Genomic DNA, 16,168 nt, shown 5'->3' with positions numbered 1-16,168 from the left:
CAGCAGGGTTGAAAAGTTTTTTTTTTTTTTTGAGTGTTTGGAGTTTTGTGTTTAAAATTAATTTCTAGGTGTCCTGATCTCAAGCTCCCAAATTTCTGCTAAGCTTGGAGACGTTTTGCAGGCTGCTGTGTGTTGCCTTCAGGTCTGGTTGGAGTTGTAGCCTGGATGAACTATGAAGGAAGTGCTGTTTGAGGGAATGTCCTCCCAGCAGAAATCCTGGTCTGTGTATGTGAAGCTGCTACATTGAGACGTTGCCCTTTCCCTCTGTGCTTTTTGTGACTCGGATACTGAAAGTGGAAGCAACGGTTCGTGTGAGCTCTGTGGTTAATTGACTTCTGAGGTAAATTGCTGTGCATCTCTGCAGAAATTCTGGGAAAGTGATATTCATGCCTTTTGCTGGTGCTGAAGGAAAGCCCTCTCAGAGCTATCACGCTACCTGAATGTTATTGTTTCAAGTACTTGCTTCCTAAAGTGGGCCAGTGATGCCACGTCTGAGGAAAAGATCTTATGCCCTGCTCTTGAAAAGGTGATGTTGCAGCCCAATCAAGTGCATCGCACCAGCCAGCCATTTTTTCTTATGTGCATTTTCCACTCTTAATTTGATTAGGCTGCTTCTGTTCCATCCCATAGAGGGAGGAATCCTCTGTTCTAAATAGAAGCCTTCTGCCTCTTCACTGTGCTGTCTTGAGAGTGAGCACCCCTTTGCCGGCAGCACTAAGCCTACTGGGTGCCAACAGCAGTTTCTGACTTGGTGCAGCCCAGAGCAGTTCATAGGCAGGGCAGAGGTGATCGGTTTCTCCTCTCTGGACAAAAATGCTTACAACCTCTTTTGGACAGGCAGAGCGTTTTGCTCTTTTTGCTGAACTCATTGGCACTGTTCAAGCTCAGTGCGTGCTTTGGTGTGGAACTGCTGGCTTGGAACTCTTCGGCCTGTGAAAGAAGCTGCAGGAGCTTTGGGGCCTTGCAATCAGGGCTGTCTTCAGACGCTGCTCAACTCCTGCTTCAGTCCGAACATCATTCCAGTGTAAAAATCAGAAAATACAACATAGCACGGGTCTAGTTCAGCATAACCTGCACTCATAAGCTGTTTCCTCCGCTGAAAAATTGCTATCTCCAATTTCTAGGAGAGAGAAGTAATTCGTAGGAAAATAATGACTCGCATAGGATGAATTCAGAGTGATGCTCTGGGAACACCAAGCTGATTGGTGGGATGAAGTTTTGTGACACCTGTAGCACGTTGGTTTGTTGAGGCCATGTTCAGTGGTGCTTAATTTAAGTGGGTTTCATGTGCTTGTGCAGCAGCTTTGGTTGATGAGGAGGGAGATCCTGGTGGAAGGCCAGAACTGCTGGTCTGCTCATGTGGGAATTCTGCTTTCTTTACCTGATTTGGCTAGAGATTAGTGAGGATCTATTAAAAAGAAGATTGTGGTTTGTTTTTTTATTTTATTTTTCAGCAGAGGCAGCTCACCCTTTAATTAAGGCTCAATTAATTTGAGTCCTGCTGCAGAAATTGTCACGATGAGACTTCTGCTGGAGCGCTTGGGGATGTTTGGTTGCTGTCTGGACGGAACCTGTCTGCCACTGTGGTCTGTGTTGCCAGGATCTTTAGAGGGAGGTCTGTGAGGAGGAGATTGTTCAGTGCTTGGAGCGTGGCTGGGTGCAGGATCCTCATCTGTGAGCTGCTGTCATCTGAGAGACTTCAGTGGGTGAGGGAGAAAAGCAACGTAGGATCAACTTTAAGACAAAGAAAGAAAGAAACTTCAGTAACAGCAACAATGCTGCTGATAAAGACTCTACACAAAAGTGTAGAAAGTGCTGTTCAAGCATTTATTTATTCATTTATTCATGTAAAGACACTGAAGACTCAGCTTAATTTGGCTGCTGGAGGCTCTTAGGCCATCTCCTCTGTCCCTGCGTGAAGCAGATGGCAATGGGGCAGCAGTGCTCTGAAATGCTTTGGTTTGCTTCCCTCTTGTGAGAGCTGAGGGTAATACAAGTAAATATGTTTTTTTTTTTTTTAATTAGCTGTTAATTGTGAATGTGTGGTGGGGTAAAAAGAAAATACACTGGTCTGTGAGTGCACTGTTTGTGACTATATAAAAAGTAGAGCTGAAGTACTGTCTGCTTGCAAGTGAGGTTTGCACTTCAGCTGATCCTAGTTTGGCTTCTGTATTCGTGTTCTCTGTTTAGGGGCTGGTGTAGATTATCTTGTAGGATGACTTGGTCGGCCTAAATGAATTAGATAGGGAACAGAAGTTGGCTAATATGTTAAATCAACCTCCAAAGAGAAACGTGTGAGACTTAGAAGCTTGGTACATTCATAACACAGTGTCTTGACAACACCAAACAGTTCAGGCTTGGGATCTTAGTAGATGTTAAAAGCCACAAACTCAAAGGCAGCTTCATTAGCAGGAGATGGCCTGACTCAAACAAGAATTCAAGTGTCAAGACCTGAAAACCTGACTTCCTTGGTAGGCCTGGTTTGGCAGTCATCTTGCTGCCCTTCATCCTATGGAGGTTTTCTATTGCTTGATGCATGCACAGCTTGGACCGGCGTGCTCCATCGTCCTGTGGGTTACGTAACTGTGAAGTCTGTGTGTCCATACATGCTGAGATCCAGGTGTTTATTATTCTTCATTCTTTGCTTTCTCATGAGCTGGTGGCCAAGTGAAGGCAGTTGGCTTTCTTTCTGTCAGGTAAGATGCTGCTCCTCTTCAGTGCCTCTGAAGGTGGCCACAAATATAGGAAGGCAGTCTCCTGGACGCCCAGGGGTGGAGGATCATTTTCTCTCCATCGTTCTGCATTGCAGGGCACTGTCTCCCCCTACTCCCACTAAAATTGTTCATTTCTTCCCAGGGGTTTTTGAAACAGAAACAAAATAGGACATAATCTTGCTGAGTTTGCTGGCTGCAATGTTTTTTGATTAGAGATAAGTGGAGTAATTAGTGTATTGCCTAGCCTGAAAGTAATCCCTAGGTAATGCAGGTGCAGGTGTGCCCAGCACCAGTGGGAAATGGCCCGACTTTGCTCGTGTTGTAACACTGCCTCCTGATTCACAAGCACTGCATGTTAAGAAACTGATAGACTAGTCATCTTTACCTCTTCAATCTTAATTTAATAGGATGTAATTATAATCCCCTGTGCCATCTGTTGAAGGTTCAGGTTGTATCTTTTTTCCGGTGGTGCAGTGAGGTGCAGGTGGATGCACACAGCTCTGTGTTGCAGGCCCTGCCTGGGCAGCGTCCCAGCCCCACGTTAGGAGCACTGTGCTCTTCTGATGTGTGCTGGGACAGGAGCCAAGAGGAGAAGTGTGGCTGTGCTGCGTGTTAAGCAAGGCCTTGCAGGAGGGGGTGGGGACAAATAGGCCTTCATCACTAATCCTGTACAGATGAGTCCATTTCAGACTGTCAAGCATAAGGCGCTTTCTGAAGTGGGGAACCCAAGGGCAGCTCGGTCCTTTCCTCACAGTGGAGATTGGGGGATGAGATCGTGTGCTCGTGAGATGTGATCTGAAAGCAGGCTGTCAGGTTAGGAACGTCATCCCAATTGCTCATAGGAGCCCCAGTCCGCTCCTGTCTTCCAATGGCTAACGTTGCTCATGCAAAAGCCTCTTCTGGTTTAGTACATGTTCTCCAGCACAGTGTGCAGAGAATGATGGAGCTTTCTGGTTTTGGGGAACTGGGTAAAGCAGCAAAGGGGTAAAGTGAGGGCTGGAATATCCGTGCTTATGAACATTGAGCTCTTTGTTAAAGAGGGAGTTTTCTTACCTCTGTTCAGAACACTTCACCGTGTTACGGCTGTGCAAGGGAAGGAGGGGAGCATTTCCACGGGAGGCAGGGACGTGGCTTCCAGTTCCCATCTTTAAATAAAGCACAGAGGCGTTTCTGAACTTGCTTCTCTCACACTGATCCCTGTCTGTAAATACCTCTCCCTGTCCCTGGTTTCTGTGCTGGTTCCTGCTTACGAGGTGAGGGAGGAGAACACCTTCCAGGTCAGGGTCTGAACTTGAATACGAGGGGAGTCCGAAATTAGGAAAGCTGATTCAGCTTGGAAGATGCTATTCCCAGAACATCATGGAAAATATGTATTTCCTTCCCAGTAATGAACTAATGAAATGGGAAGACTCGTTAGGAGAGTTTGAACTATTTTATTGTCAGAAATCTGTGGAATGCCACAGCTGTGAGGCAGCATTTAATCCCAGCTTCCAACCAGAGATGCGTTCTTAGCTCCTGGGATCCCTCTAGAGATCTCACAGTGGGAGTGGATGGCAGCAGCTCCACAGAAGATCACCACATGCAGACAGATGTGCAAAGCTACACATAATGTGATGGTAGGGAAGATGCCTGAAGAAATAATGTGGAAAATCCCAACACCAACTAGGAAACTTGTTATGGGGGCCTCTGCTTACCAAGTTAATTATTTCTTGTCAGCTCTCATTAGTTGTTTGAATTACAACCTTGATAACGAGGCGTACAGTTCCTGGCTAATAGCAGCAGCCACTTAGGGCTTTGGTTTTATTTCAGGTTACAGTTCCCGTCCACATACGAACTCATAACTGTAAGTTTGCAGCAGGTGTGAGGAAATATGAACTGATGATGAGTTCTGTCTTCCCCAAGCTCAGTGTGGGGGTGCGTGTCCATGTGTGCACAGGCTCAGCTGTACTTGTTGAAAAGGTTTTGTTTTTGAAGTTAAGAATGGGCTAGAAGGGCTCCAGGCCGTGCTGTCAGTGCCTGCTTCCTAAAGGTGCTGCGTTTCTGTAGCAAGACTTCAGCAGCTCCTCAGGGTGGGAGGGTGGTTGGGTCTTCCCTGTTTCCAGACATGTGTAGTAGTTTGTAGCCCTAGAATCTTGTGTGCTGAGTTTCCTGTTTGTTTTCTTGTAGCGAGGCTGAGGCTACAAGAAAACAAACGTCTAACACTGAGAGACAAGGGCAGAATCTCCTTAATTAGGATTCTAAAACAAATTAAATGTTGGCCTAATAGAGCGTCGAGGAAAGAAACTGTAAGTCTCCCTCCTCACTCCTGGCCTCCTTGCTGTGTTCAGAACAGCCATGCCCCATCCATGGGTGACGCTGCATGACCTGTTTAAGTCAGCAGTTAAGCTTTCAGCATACTGTGTGCACCCACTGCTTGTTAGCCCACCGTGTGGAGCAGCAGCCACTGCCAGCTTCAGTCACGTTTGGAAGCAGCTCTCGGTTCCTTACTGCATTGAAAACGTGGCCAGCTGAAAGTCAGAGACATGGGACATTTTCCCTTAGCGAAGCAGTCATTAACATGGCTATTTTTAACACTCCTGAAGGCCACTCTACTCTATGAAATGTATTTCCTAATATTAAAACCAGGACACGAAGGATTAATAAACGTAATGATGCCAACTGTGCTGGCAGCAGACAGAGGCTGCCTGACCCACTCACCTCAACGCAGCGCGCTCTCAGTCTTTGAAACACGGCATGAGAAAATCAGTTGCATTCTTTTTATTTCAAATGCAGGATAATTCCCTGAGTAAGCAGTTTTTTTTTTACTTAAATAACACTTGGCCAGGACTTAAAACAAACCTGTGGAACAGGTTCACGCAGCTGCTGGCGCTCTGGAGATGGCAGGTTCTTTGGCCCAGGGAAGCAAAGGCCTGGCAGAAGCTCTTGATTCATTTCCAAAGCTTCACACTGCGCCCTCACCAGCCTCCTTCAGCACAGCAGCCTCCTCCCCTTCCACGCCTCCTCTCTGACTGAGCTCTGGGCTTGGAATTGCTCTTTGACTGCTCTGCCACAAAAGGGATTTTTCGTATTTGGTCTTAAAAAGTAATCCATGACCTGAAGAAGCAAGGATGAGAGAGGGGAAAAAAAAAATTAAAAAGAGGAACTGAAAGGAGGTGAATGCACTGGAAAACAGAGCAGAGCATTCCCTGTAGCTAGAACAAATGGGGCTGGAAAGAACCCAGCCCAGGGCCTTGGAATAAAAAGAAATACAGACAAGAGCTCTTGAATGTGCACTAAAACTTTTAGCTAGATAGGTGTAGATTTTAACAGACACAACCCAATGGCTGGATGTGGGATAAGGCATTTGCTCAGTGCCCTGTAAGGACAGAATGCAAGCAGCTGCACTTACCTGGGCAGTCTGCTGTCTCTTTGAAGGCTCTTTTCTTGCAGCAGCCTCGGCACATGTTAAACACGCATTTATTGCCCTGGGTGGGGGTGTAAAGAAGCTTGTATCAGTTTATTAGCAAAAATAAACATATATATATATATTCATATATATTTAACTATAATTAGCATCAACAATCCAGCTCTGCACATTCACACCTTTGGAAAAAGCCCGGAGGCATTTACACCTCAATCCAATGAAGCTGACAGAGCTGATGGCACAGAGAGCGGGGAGGGCAGCCCTCAACTGTGCACAGAAAATGGAAGAACATCCCACAAAGCCACAGCCAAGCCCCAAAGCCACCAACCCCCAGCCCACTTCTGCACCAGCACCGCTCTGTGGGCAGCCTGGGTCCCACACCGCACACAGGGAACGCTGTGAGCACTTTGGGACATGGGTTACGCCGCTTGGTACAGCTGAGCTCGCTGCCTTTCTCTACAGAAGCACCAGCCAGGACAAGGTGCCTGACAGATGCTTGTAACTGTCCTGTAACTATGCCTGAAATAATCAATCTGACCACATCCATTTATTTCCTTTTTGCAGCTTAAGCTCTACCTAAGTTAGCGTGTGTTTTAATGTAATGCCTGACCCTTCTCCAGGGGAGGGCAGCGGTTCCATCTGCCTCTTTTACAGCTTGGCTGGGTGCCTCTGCTGCTCACACAGCCTCCGTGAGCTTCCAGTGATTTCCCCCACCCCATTAAAAACATCTTTGTGTCTGGGGAATATTTTGCTTGGCTTTGTTTTTCCTGCTCCTCGTTAACCACTACACGACACAGCTGAGGAAAATACAATCCAGAAAAAAAAAAACAAAACACAAAAAAAACCCATGCCCATTCTCAACGCTTTAAGAGCTGCCTGCACCATTACAGTGATGCAAATTCAACGCAAAAAATGAGAACAAGTCCCATTTCAAACAGTCCTGCTTGAAGGCCCAAGCTGTTAACTGCTCCAGCGATGAAACGGTGGCTTCAGAACCAGACAACCCCCAAGCAAAACGTCTTCCCAATAATGAGCACAGCGAGAAATCTTCCTGTTGCAGCAGCTCAAAGCAGTCCCAGCTGAATGCTGCTCATAACAACAGTGCTCCAGAACAGAGCAACAGTCCCTGCCCCCAGCCCAGAGCTCAGCATGCAGGTATTGCTGGATGCTGACACGGCCCTGCCTCGTGAAAATGCTTTCCTGGACCCTGACCCTGACTTACCTTAGGGTTTCCACATTGATCACACTTTGCATATTTAGCTGGAAAAGACAGAGAACTGATTTCAGCAACGGTGTTTCACACGGAAAGAGTACATTTAAAAATTCAGTACCAGACAAAGCACGGTGCTGTTCTACTCGGGGGGGGCTCTTTTGAATATTAAAATACAGTACCACCATGAACAGTGCAGAGCAGGTAAAGATACAAGGAGTTTTTAAGTGTGTTTAAGTTAGATGCAAATATGAACATTTTAATTTCAATTCCCGTGCAAAAGAGGAGGAAATCTGCTTGAAATACATCTGAAATTCCAATTTCAAACACTAGTGACCAAACCCACATTGTCTGTGAAGCATTTTGAGCTTAAAGAAGTTGCTTACTGTGGACTACTGACCTACTTCTTCAGTATGAGGTTTCTTTCCAAATGAACACAAATTGAATCATGCTGCCTACTACCAAACTGCCCGACAACCCACCCTATTTTAAAGTTTCCACATCTACATAAACACGACCAAGAAAGAGCTGGCAGCTCACACAGTAGCAGTGCACGTATGCCAACAGATGGAACTTACGTTTTAAAGACGGGTCAAAGCTTTTATTTGGATTTCTTAACTTCTTTTTTTGCTTATTCTTTGACAGAAGCTCCGAATTTCCATCTTCTTCCTCCTCCAGAGAACGTTTCCCTCGCACGCCTTTTTCAGTCTCCTTGGTTCCATTCTCCTTGCATCTCTCCTTTGGCCTGAAATGGTGAATACCTCTGTAAGTTGGCTGAATGGGAGAAGCAGGTGTTCCCTGGACACTGTCACGGCCTAGAGAAAACTGCAAATATTTGTATCATAGCTAAATTACAAGGAGATGGCATTCCTTTTAGATGTGAAGGTACACCAGGTTCTCTTTCTCCAGTGGAATTCTTGTTTTTTACTTTCTGGAGGGAGAGAAACCCGAGGGGAGCTTGAAGGAGACGATACATACGATAAGCAGCATCCAACCAACCAACAAAACAATAACCAGGAAAGAAGGAAAAAAAAAGACAAAGACACAATAAAAATAACCTGGAGTTTTCATTTGTTTTCAAATGCACGTGAGCTCCTAAAACAGGATTGAATTGCTCTGCAGTGACAGTAAGGGCAGGAAAAGCATCTGTGCACCCAGCCACGTTAATGGAGGTAACTCACCCTGGCCTGATGTATGGCTGGCAGATCCAGTGGAAGAAAGGCAAGCCCTCTTTTGGCTTCTCTCCTTCTTTCTGATTCGCCATTTCTTCCTGCAGCACAGAGTTACTGTCAGCTTTCCTGCAGTTCTCAGGAAACATTCTAAATAGTACTTAAAGCTCCAGGAAACCACTCAGTGTCATTGAAACTAAACTGCTACTGCCAGTTTCAATATAGTAAAAAAACAAAAAGCAAACAACAAAACAGCTGTAGGAATACAGAAATGAAGCAGATTTCTAACTCCTAAATCAGCTTTCGCCGATGCAAAGCTGTCTGGGCTTCTCACAGTTGGTAAGCTACACGGGGAGGTGCCTAACAGACAGGAACTGCCTGGTGTGTCCCAACCATGTGCAGACAGAGCTGTGTGGGGGGAGCAGGGCCCACCATGGTACCTGGCAGCGCAGTTTCAGCTCCCTGTTGACGTCTACGATTCCCTCGAGAGTCTTCACTTTGGCTAACTCCTCACGCAGCTGCTGGTAAACTTGAAGCCTGAGGCAAAACCCAAACACCAAGTCACGTTCATTCGTTATTCCTAGTCTACGGGGATCATCTTAAAATGTCTTCATAAAAGCTTTCTGTGGAGTTTTCTCACTGTGCTTGCCTGTGGTAGGAGTTTATCTTCTATCATCTTTTAGGTCTAAGTATCTGTTACTCTTTCAGGTAAATACTTGTGAGTTTGGGCACGCAAACAAGGTACTCTGAGATCAGTGAACATGAGCATACCACGCATCAGCTGCTCCTCAGGAGCTGCTCATGAACGTGCTCTCACTCCAGGATAAATGCAAGACAGCTTGCCTCACAGTGAACGAGGAGGCAGGGAGCTCATGTTTGCCATGAAGTGCATGAATGCATAGAGGCCATTGCCACATAGCAGCCAATGTGCTCCCAGCTCACACCCTAATTTATGTCCCAGTAACTCCTTCATTCCCCAAGCCCTGTCTTCCTGTAGTGAAGGCTGAAGGCTTCAGCCCATGTGCTCTCCTGGCAGGTCCAGGAAAGAATACCTTACAACACACTAATTCCGGTCAAACAAATTCTTGTATAGAAAAGTCAGACACTTGCAAAGAAGAATGAGCCCTGAAAACCTCAGGAGTGTCCTGGAGATACTCACGTGTGATGCCAGAGCTTGAAGAGATGAGCCCTAACGTAAGACAACGGACAAGGGTACTTCTGCACTATCTCCAGATACTCCTCAGCCATCTCCCACACCAGCGGGTTTCGTCCCTCAAATAAAGCTGGGTTATGAAGATTGCCTTCTAGGGAATGAAAAGAAATACTCAGACTTTCATTTCAGGATGGAAACAGACAACAAAAGACAGGCTCTGCAGCTTGGCCAGCTCCGTTGTGATTGTGCCAGCCAGTCACACACCCTCACAAAGAAGAATGGAGGCTCCATAAATGCTATAATCTGACCTCACAACACTTTATACACAATATAATTATTAATTGAGTTCAATAGCTCACACCTAATTAAAATCTTCACACAAAAAGTCAAAAAAAAAAAGAAAAAGAAATCAATACCAAATGGTTAAATATTCAGACAATGAGCGTCTTAAGTTTATAGTCTCATTTGTTTGGCTTAAGTATGCAGATACTGCTTCTTACTAAGCCGTGCTCAACTAGTGTGACAAACCTTTCTTAACCAGTGCTTTCTTAAAAATAAGATTCTGCAATGTCCCAGGCAATATGTTGCACTGCTTTAGATGTGGGAGTGCTTGGAAGCTTTTTCTGATGTCTGTCCTGACTCTTGTAGCTAGCACAGCCAGTTCTCTCTTGTCCAGCTCAACATGAATCATCCGCAGGAATATGTCATCACGGGGACACTTACTGCATCAAGACTCATTCAGAAACTATTTCACTGATTATCAGATGCCACGAGAACATTCCAGGACCATGGGAGAGTTTTTGCCAAGCAATGAGATGGGAGCTGTCTACTCAATGGTACTACAAGTTCAACAGATCCTGGTAAGAAATGCCCAGTGTAAGAGGGGAGAGAAAGGACACTCAGCTTTCCATCAGAGTTGCTCACCACACATCAGCCTGATGTAGGCTTTATATAAATGTGTATGGAGCTGCTAAAGAAACAGTTTGTATCTTCATCTACTGACAGTAAAAGCTCGTTCTTGTTACCTGCACTCATGACACCGTGCACTCCCGTCTTACGGATACACTCTTCCACGTCACTGAGACACTGGATGTTTCCATTTGCGAACACAGGAATGCTCACAGCTTTTCTGTATCAGTGAATAAACCAGACATATAACACTGAGCATTAGGGAAGACTGCTCAGAGTTAATCCAGAAATTCTGCTCCTGTCACACAAAGGGACACTTCAGTGCCACTGCATGCAGAGCTTAAAATCTACCTGCTGCTAAAATCAGCACTGCTCACTAACCTGACAGCTTGAATGTGCTCCCAGGATGCCACGCCAGCAAGGGGTCCCTTCTGCTCCTTCGTACGGCCATGGACAGTCAGCAGCTGGAACACAAAGTCCTATTTACTTCTTAAGTGTATGAACCACTGGAACAAATCCACTGACAAAAGATTACTCCGAATCCCATACACTTCATGGGCACCACTGAGTTCCCAGGGCTTTTTAAAAAGTGCAAGGACTCTGGTGTAACAGAAAGGTATCACCAGGTCACCTGCCCTGCCACAGTCCAGGGCTTCATTTGACTTCATGATCTTGTCACGCCACGGAGCAGACCTAGGGAAAAGCTAAAGATTTCCTATTGCATTGGCTCCTACCGATGACAGATTGATCTGGCTTGCCCCTCAGCAGAAGGCCCAAGTATGGGAGTACTGGCTCTAACTACAGACCGTCTCCTCTCATTTAACTTGGACCCTGGACAGATAGCCCATTTCTTCACTGGTGGTGGCCATACTGCTTTTGGTTTGTTTGTTTCCTGGTAGCCCTGTGGATGCCGTGCACTCACGCTGCCTCCTGCAGCTCCGTGTCAGGTGGAGATGCTCACCCACAGGGCAAGATGCCACGGCGCGTAGTGATGCCAAGAGAAACTCTGAAATCACATTTCCTATGGCACTAGTAACCTAGCACGCCATCCACGAATGCCAGTGCACACATCCCGCTGCAGCCCATTCTCCCTGTCTGTAAAGCAACGCAGCCGATTCATCTCCACAGCCCACCAAGATCACGAGATGCTTCACACAGAGACGTGCCCGACGCCGAAGGGCAGGGAGCAGCTGCCTCCTCACCTGGCAGCCGGCCTTCTCCAGCATCTGCGCGTATTTCACCGTCTTGTCAATTTCTGGGAAGACGCGGATTTTGCAGGTGATGGGAACAGAGAGCTTCTCGTTAGCCAGCAGGACTAGGAGAGAGAGAACAGGCAGGAACGTGAGCTGCACAACGCTGTCATCAGACGCTGCGTGCGGTATGGAAAAAAAAGCCTGAGAAAATCACAGCTTAAACCATTAGCAGTGTCCTCTGCCATCCTTACCGCAGGGGTTCAGCAACAGTAGAAAATAAATACATAAAATGTGTGTTTTAACAAGGAGGCACAGAGTGCTCAGAATGTAACAGCTCTAACTCTACCACATTTCACGTTCAGTTTCAAGGACTTCCCGCACTGACACACGTTTCCCGTTGTTCCAGTGCGCTGCACTCCTCCTGCTCTGCCAACGATATTAGCACTCACCTGCTCACATTTCCTCTGCTCTGTTTCCAAATTATTATTCAAGCTACCAAGACAAGTGGCTGCAGAGCCGCTCTGCAGGAAAGGACCTGTGAATCCTGGTGGGCTCCACGTGCCCTTGCTGCTATGAAAGCTAATGGGATTTCTTCTTGGTTGCACTAGGCAAGGCACTGCCAGCAGGCCCAGGGAGGTCACCCTTCCGCTCTGCTCAGCATTGGTGAAGCTACACCGAGAGCACTGCGTTCAGTTCTGCTCCCCCAGCACAACAGACACAGACCTACTGGAAAGAACGCGGTGTCGGGCCACCAAGAGTGTACAGGGACTGCAGTGCCTCTTCTGTCAGGAGCAGCTGAGACTTGTGGCTGCTCAGCCTGGGAAAGGCAAGGCTCGGGGGGACCTCATCGATCCCTAAATACATGAAGGGAGAAGGATGCAATGAAGACAGTCGGGCTCTTTCCAGTGATTCCCAGTGCCAGGACAAGGCACAACGGGCAGGAACTGGAACACAGGGATTCCACCCAACATCAGGAAGCACTTTGGTACTGTGCAGGTGGCAGAGTACTGGCACAGCTTGCGGTGAGAGGTCTGGGGAGGTCTCCTCCTGCAGATCTCCAAAAGCCATCTGGGCACAGCCCTGGGCACCCTGCTCACGTGGAATTGGAACACTACCAAAAAGAGACCTGATGAAGACAGCCAATAGGAAAATGCTGAGCAGTGGCACGCCTGAAATCCTGTTCTCTTCCGGAGGTCAGATGCACAGTGTGGAAAGGCACCTGTTTTCTTCTAATCCAAACCCTAGAAGATCTATTGAAGAAGCAAGTGAGGTGTATACAGATCCAAGGAGAAAACAGTACTGGGTGGAGAAGGAAGAAGAGGCAGAAGCTTTGCCCATCTTGTACAGAACAGCCTAACTAGGCAACTCTCTTCCAAACCAATGAGCTGTGTTCTGTTCTCACCTCAAGGCTCCGCTGATTTACAGCTCTCACTCCTAAGAGAAGTGCCCCAACGACCACACGACATGCTGGCAGAAGCACTGTCTATCTAAGTTCTCCATAGTGTCTTTGTGCTGAACACCATTCAAGATTCCCTGGACCACAGGGAACACCACAGAAGTAACACTCTATAACTCCGCAGTTCAGACACTTGCTTTGAAGCAAGGGGAAGGAACATTCTTGGCTCTACACAATGAACAAAACCTTCCTTAACAAGAAAGTAGTTCCCAATGTGTTCCCTAAAAGAAAGAAATACATTACATCACTGTTCACAGCTGCTACCAATAACCCCAAGAACATACTCCACAAATTTGGAGAAGAGAGGCGTAACTTGGTAAGGCGTGGGCAGAAAGAGAAGATTCACAAAGAGCTGATCAGAAAAGGGCAACGGGGGCTCCAGGCAGAACCGCTCTCCCTGGTAACGTGCTGGGTGTTCTCCTGCTTTTAGCAACTGGGGAGCCACTAAGCCATCACCAGACTGGGACTTCAGTGACTCATCTCAGGTGAAAGGTTTCTGAGGTCCTTCGGCAGACCCAGGATGAGCTGTGAGTGGGGTATCACAAAGTACCACACAGTGCAGCTGGCATAAACGGACCGTAAAAAAACCCACCAAACCCCACAGCCCTCCCCAGACAGACACGCTGCACCCCTTCCTCCCTCTTACTGCTGAGTTCAACCCATTTGCTCTCAAAGTAAGCCTCTATAAACTTACTCATTCTCTGAAGAAGATCCCATTCCTCTTGCAGAAATGCTCCATAGTGACCTATAACAAAGCAGCATCTGATGGACTCGTGTGGAAGAGTAAGGTTCTGACATGCACGTACATTCACACGCAAAGATCCAGGCACTCGCTGACAGAAGCAGAACAAATCCATCCTCAGCACCCCAAGTTTTCACACACACAGGCTCTGGTTTTCGAAACACAGCTATGTTTGCAACACCCCTAAGGGTTCAACAGGTTTTATCCCCGTATATGCTACTGTGAATTAACTCTGTGCAAGCATGGAGGAAACAGGGCACGCTGAGTGCCCGCACAGTGGTATTTTACGTGTAGTTTTGTGAATGTAAGCTCTTTGGCCAACTGAAATCAGGAAAGATAAATAAATAAAGGAAGCTCTTGCAAAAAAAAAGACTTTTCTGAAGGATATTCTAGACACAAGAGCTATTGCTCAAGAGAAATAGGAATCGTGACTATCCTTAATTTTGCTTGAGGTACGACAAAACTGTATCTGTTAAAACGGGTGTAATTAAGTCTGATTTCAACAGCACTGATGCCACCCCCACCAAGTCTTAATTCTGTCACCTTAATGCCCCGCTGCCAAAGCACATATCCAAAACACCCCGCGTCTTTCTTTATCCAGGGTTCAAATTTGCACGTACCTCTCTTCGCAATCATCTGGGGGCAACCCAAATTTAGGTCTATAGCATCACAATAATCCTGAGCCAACAGCGCTGCTTGGACAAATACTTCAGGATCATTGGCACAGAACTGGGAAAGAGACAAAGACAAGTGAAATAAGCAGGCAATAGCTTTTTCTCCATGCACCGTCAACAAATCACGATATACTGCCAAAGCAACCCACTGCTCCATAAAACGGGCACGGTTCCAAACAACTGCCACTTCTCAACTAAAATAATTAAAAATGAACAGATCTGTGACGCTGACCAGCTAAAGACCCTCAACCCTCTAGCAAAAAAAATGAAAAAAAGATGAGCACTGAAGAAGCAAAGAAATATTTGCGGAGTCTTTCACATATGGTAAAAGGAGGCAGCCCTTCAGATCTGCTGGGGAACAAACAGCTGTATCGTGGGAGCACATCCAGGCAGTGCTGAACAAAGGAGCTACCTGTGGGTCTCTGGATCCGGAGAAAATTCCAGCTTTATCGATGCTACGCATCAATTTATCCCGAACAATTAGGTTAACCTGAAGCTGTTTCATGGAAGAGCTGCGGCAGCTGGGGGCCGTGCCCTGGGAGCCCCGGGGGGCACAGCCCTTTCCTCACCCCCACCCAGCAGAGCTCAGCACCGATGTCAGACTTTCACAGACTTCTCGCAGCCAGGGCAGACGAGCCCCTTCCGCAGCAAAGAGTCCACCTCATCCATTTTGCTGCTCCACGTGTGAGAACCGCCCAGCTCGTGCTGTGTGTCCTCCCCTGCGCTGCGCTGCAGTTCCACGGGGCCCTCTCTCTTTGGGACCTGAATGTAGCGCAGTACTCAAGAAGCAGAAACGCAGCGAGCTTCGAAGCGTGTCCTCCGTTCCTTGTGTTTGCTTTTCTGTCTCTTTCACTACAGCGAAGCGCTGTGCTCGTGGTTTCAGAGAGCTTCTCAGAAACCAGCGCTCCTCCCCACGGAACAAAGTGGGGCACCAGGCAGGGCTGCAGGGCGAGGGGCAGAGGCCTGAACGCCACCAGGAGCCACAGGGTCACAGCACGGCTCAGGTCGGACGGGACCTTGAAGGTCATCGAGCTCCAAGCCCTGCCTTGGGCCGGGTGCCCCCAGCTCGGGCTGCCCAGGGCCCCCCCACGTCCTCGGGCAGCTCCAGGGATGAGGAACCCACAGCTCTGCGCAGTGCCACGGCCTCACCGCCCTCTGAGCAAAGAATCTCCTCCTCGCATCTGACCTCATTCTCCCCTCTTTCCGTCTGAAGCCGTTCCCCCGGCCCTGCCGCCATCAGCCCGCGTGAACCCTCGGTCCCCTCCCGCCTGCAAGCTCCCTCAGGCGCTGCCCCGCTCCGCGCCCACCTGCACGATGAGCGGCCGGTCCTCGGGACAGGCCTCGCCGTAGAGGTTCTCCCGGCGGTAGTTGGCGTCCCTCAGGAAGACCTGGGCGTGCAGCATCGGCGTGTAGCAGAGCTGGGCGCCGTGCCGGCGACTCAGCAGCCTCCAGGCCAGCTCGCTCTGGTCCACCATGGGAGCCACCACGTAGTGGGCGCCGCGCAGCGTCTCCCTCCAGAACGCCTCCCCGCGCAGCTTCGGCATC

At 47.9% G+C, this 16,168-nt stretch overlaps 1 protein-coding gene across 2 annotated transcripts; it reads right to left on the bottom strand.

Moving 5' to 3' along the window:
• On the bottom strand, window positions 5,457-16,168 carry DUS1L (dihydrouridine synthase 1 like). Of its 2 annotated transcripts, none has more exons than XM_021414818.1 (13): window positions 15,931-16,168; window positions 14,570-14,678; window positions 13,902-13,952; window positions 11,761-11,873; window positions 10,940-11,037; window positions 10,675-10,778; window positions 9,656-9,800; window positions 8,937-9,033; window positions 8,509-8,597; window positions 7,906-8,072; window positions 7,340-7,377; window positions 6,103-6,178; window positions 5,457-5,807 (listed from the first exon to the last, which is right to left on the bottom strand). In XM_021414818.1, exons 1-13 carry the CDS (start codon window positions 16,165-16,167, stop codon window positions 5,656-5,658), a joined length of 1,476 nt encoding a protein of 491 aa, XP_021270493.1. In that variant the 5' UTR covers window position 16,168; the 3' UTR covers window positions 5,457-5,655. The 2 variants fall into 2 exon arrangements, with proteins under 2 accessions (XP_021270493.1, XP_021270494.1); XM_021414819.1 differs by having other exon boundaries at window positions 10,940-11,022.

This window comes from Numida meleagris, chromosome 17 (assembly GCF_002078875.1).
Source record: "Numida meleagris isolate 19003 breed g44 Domestic line chromosome 17, NumMel1.0, whole genome shotgun sequence".
Taxonomy (NCBI): Eukaryota; Metazoa; Chordata; class Aves; order Galliformes; family Numididae; genus Numida; species Numida meleagris.
The sequence above is the reverse complement of the archived record's forward strand: the minus strand, read 5'-3'. Positions and strand labels throughout refer to the sequence as shown.

Bases quoted from the DNA above. Each gene is read 5' to 3' on its own strand.
- DUS1L (XM_021414818.1), bottom strand. From the start codon at position 16,167: ATGCCGAAGCTGCGCGGGGAGGCGTTCTGGAGGGAGACGCTGCGCGGC. The intron at 11,874-13,901 runs GTAAGTTTATAG...TCTCTCTCCTAG, and splicing joins GGATCTTCTTCAGAGAATGA to TCCTGCTGGCTAACGAGAAG. The intron at 10,779-10,939 runs GTTAGTGAGCAG...TCACTGATACAG, and splicing joins GAGCACATTCAAGCTGTCAG to AAAAGCTGTGAGCATTCCTG.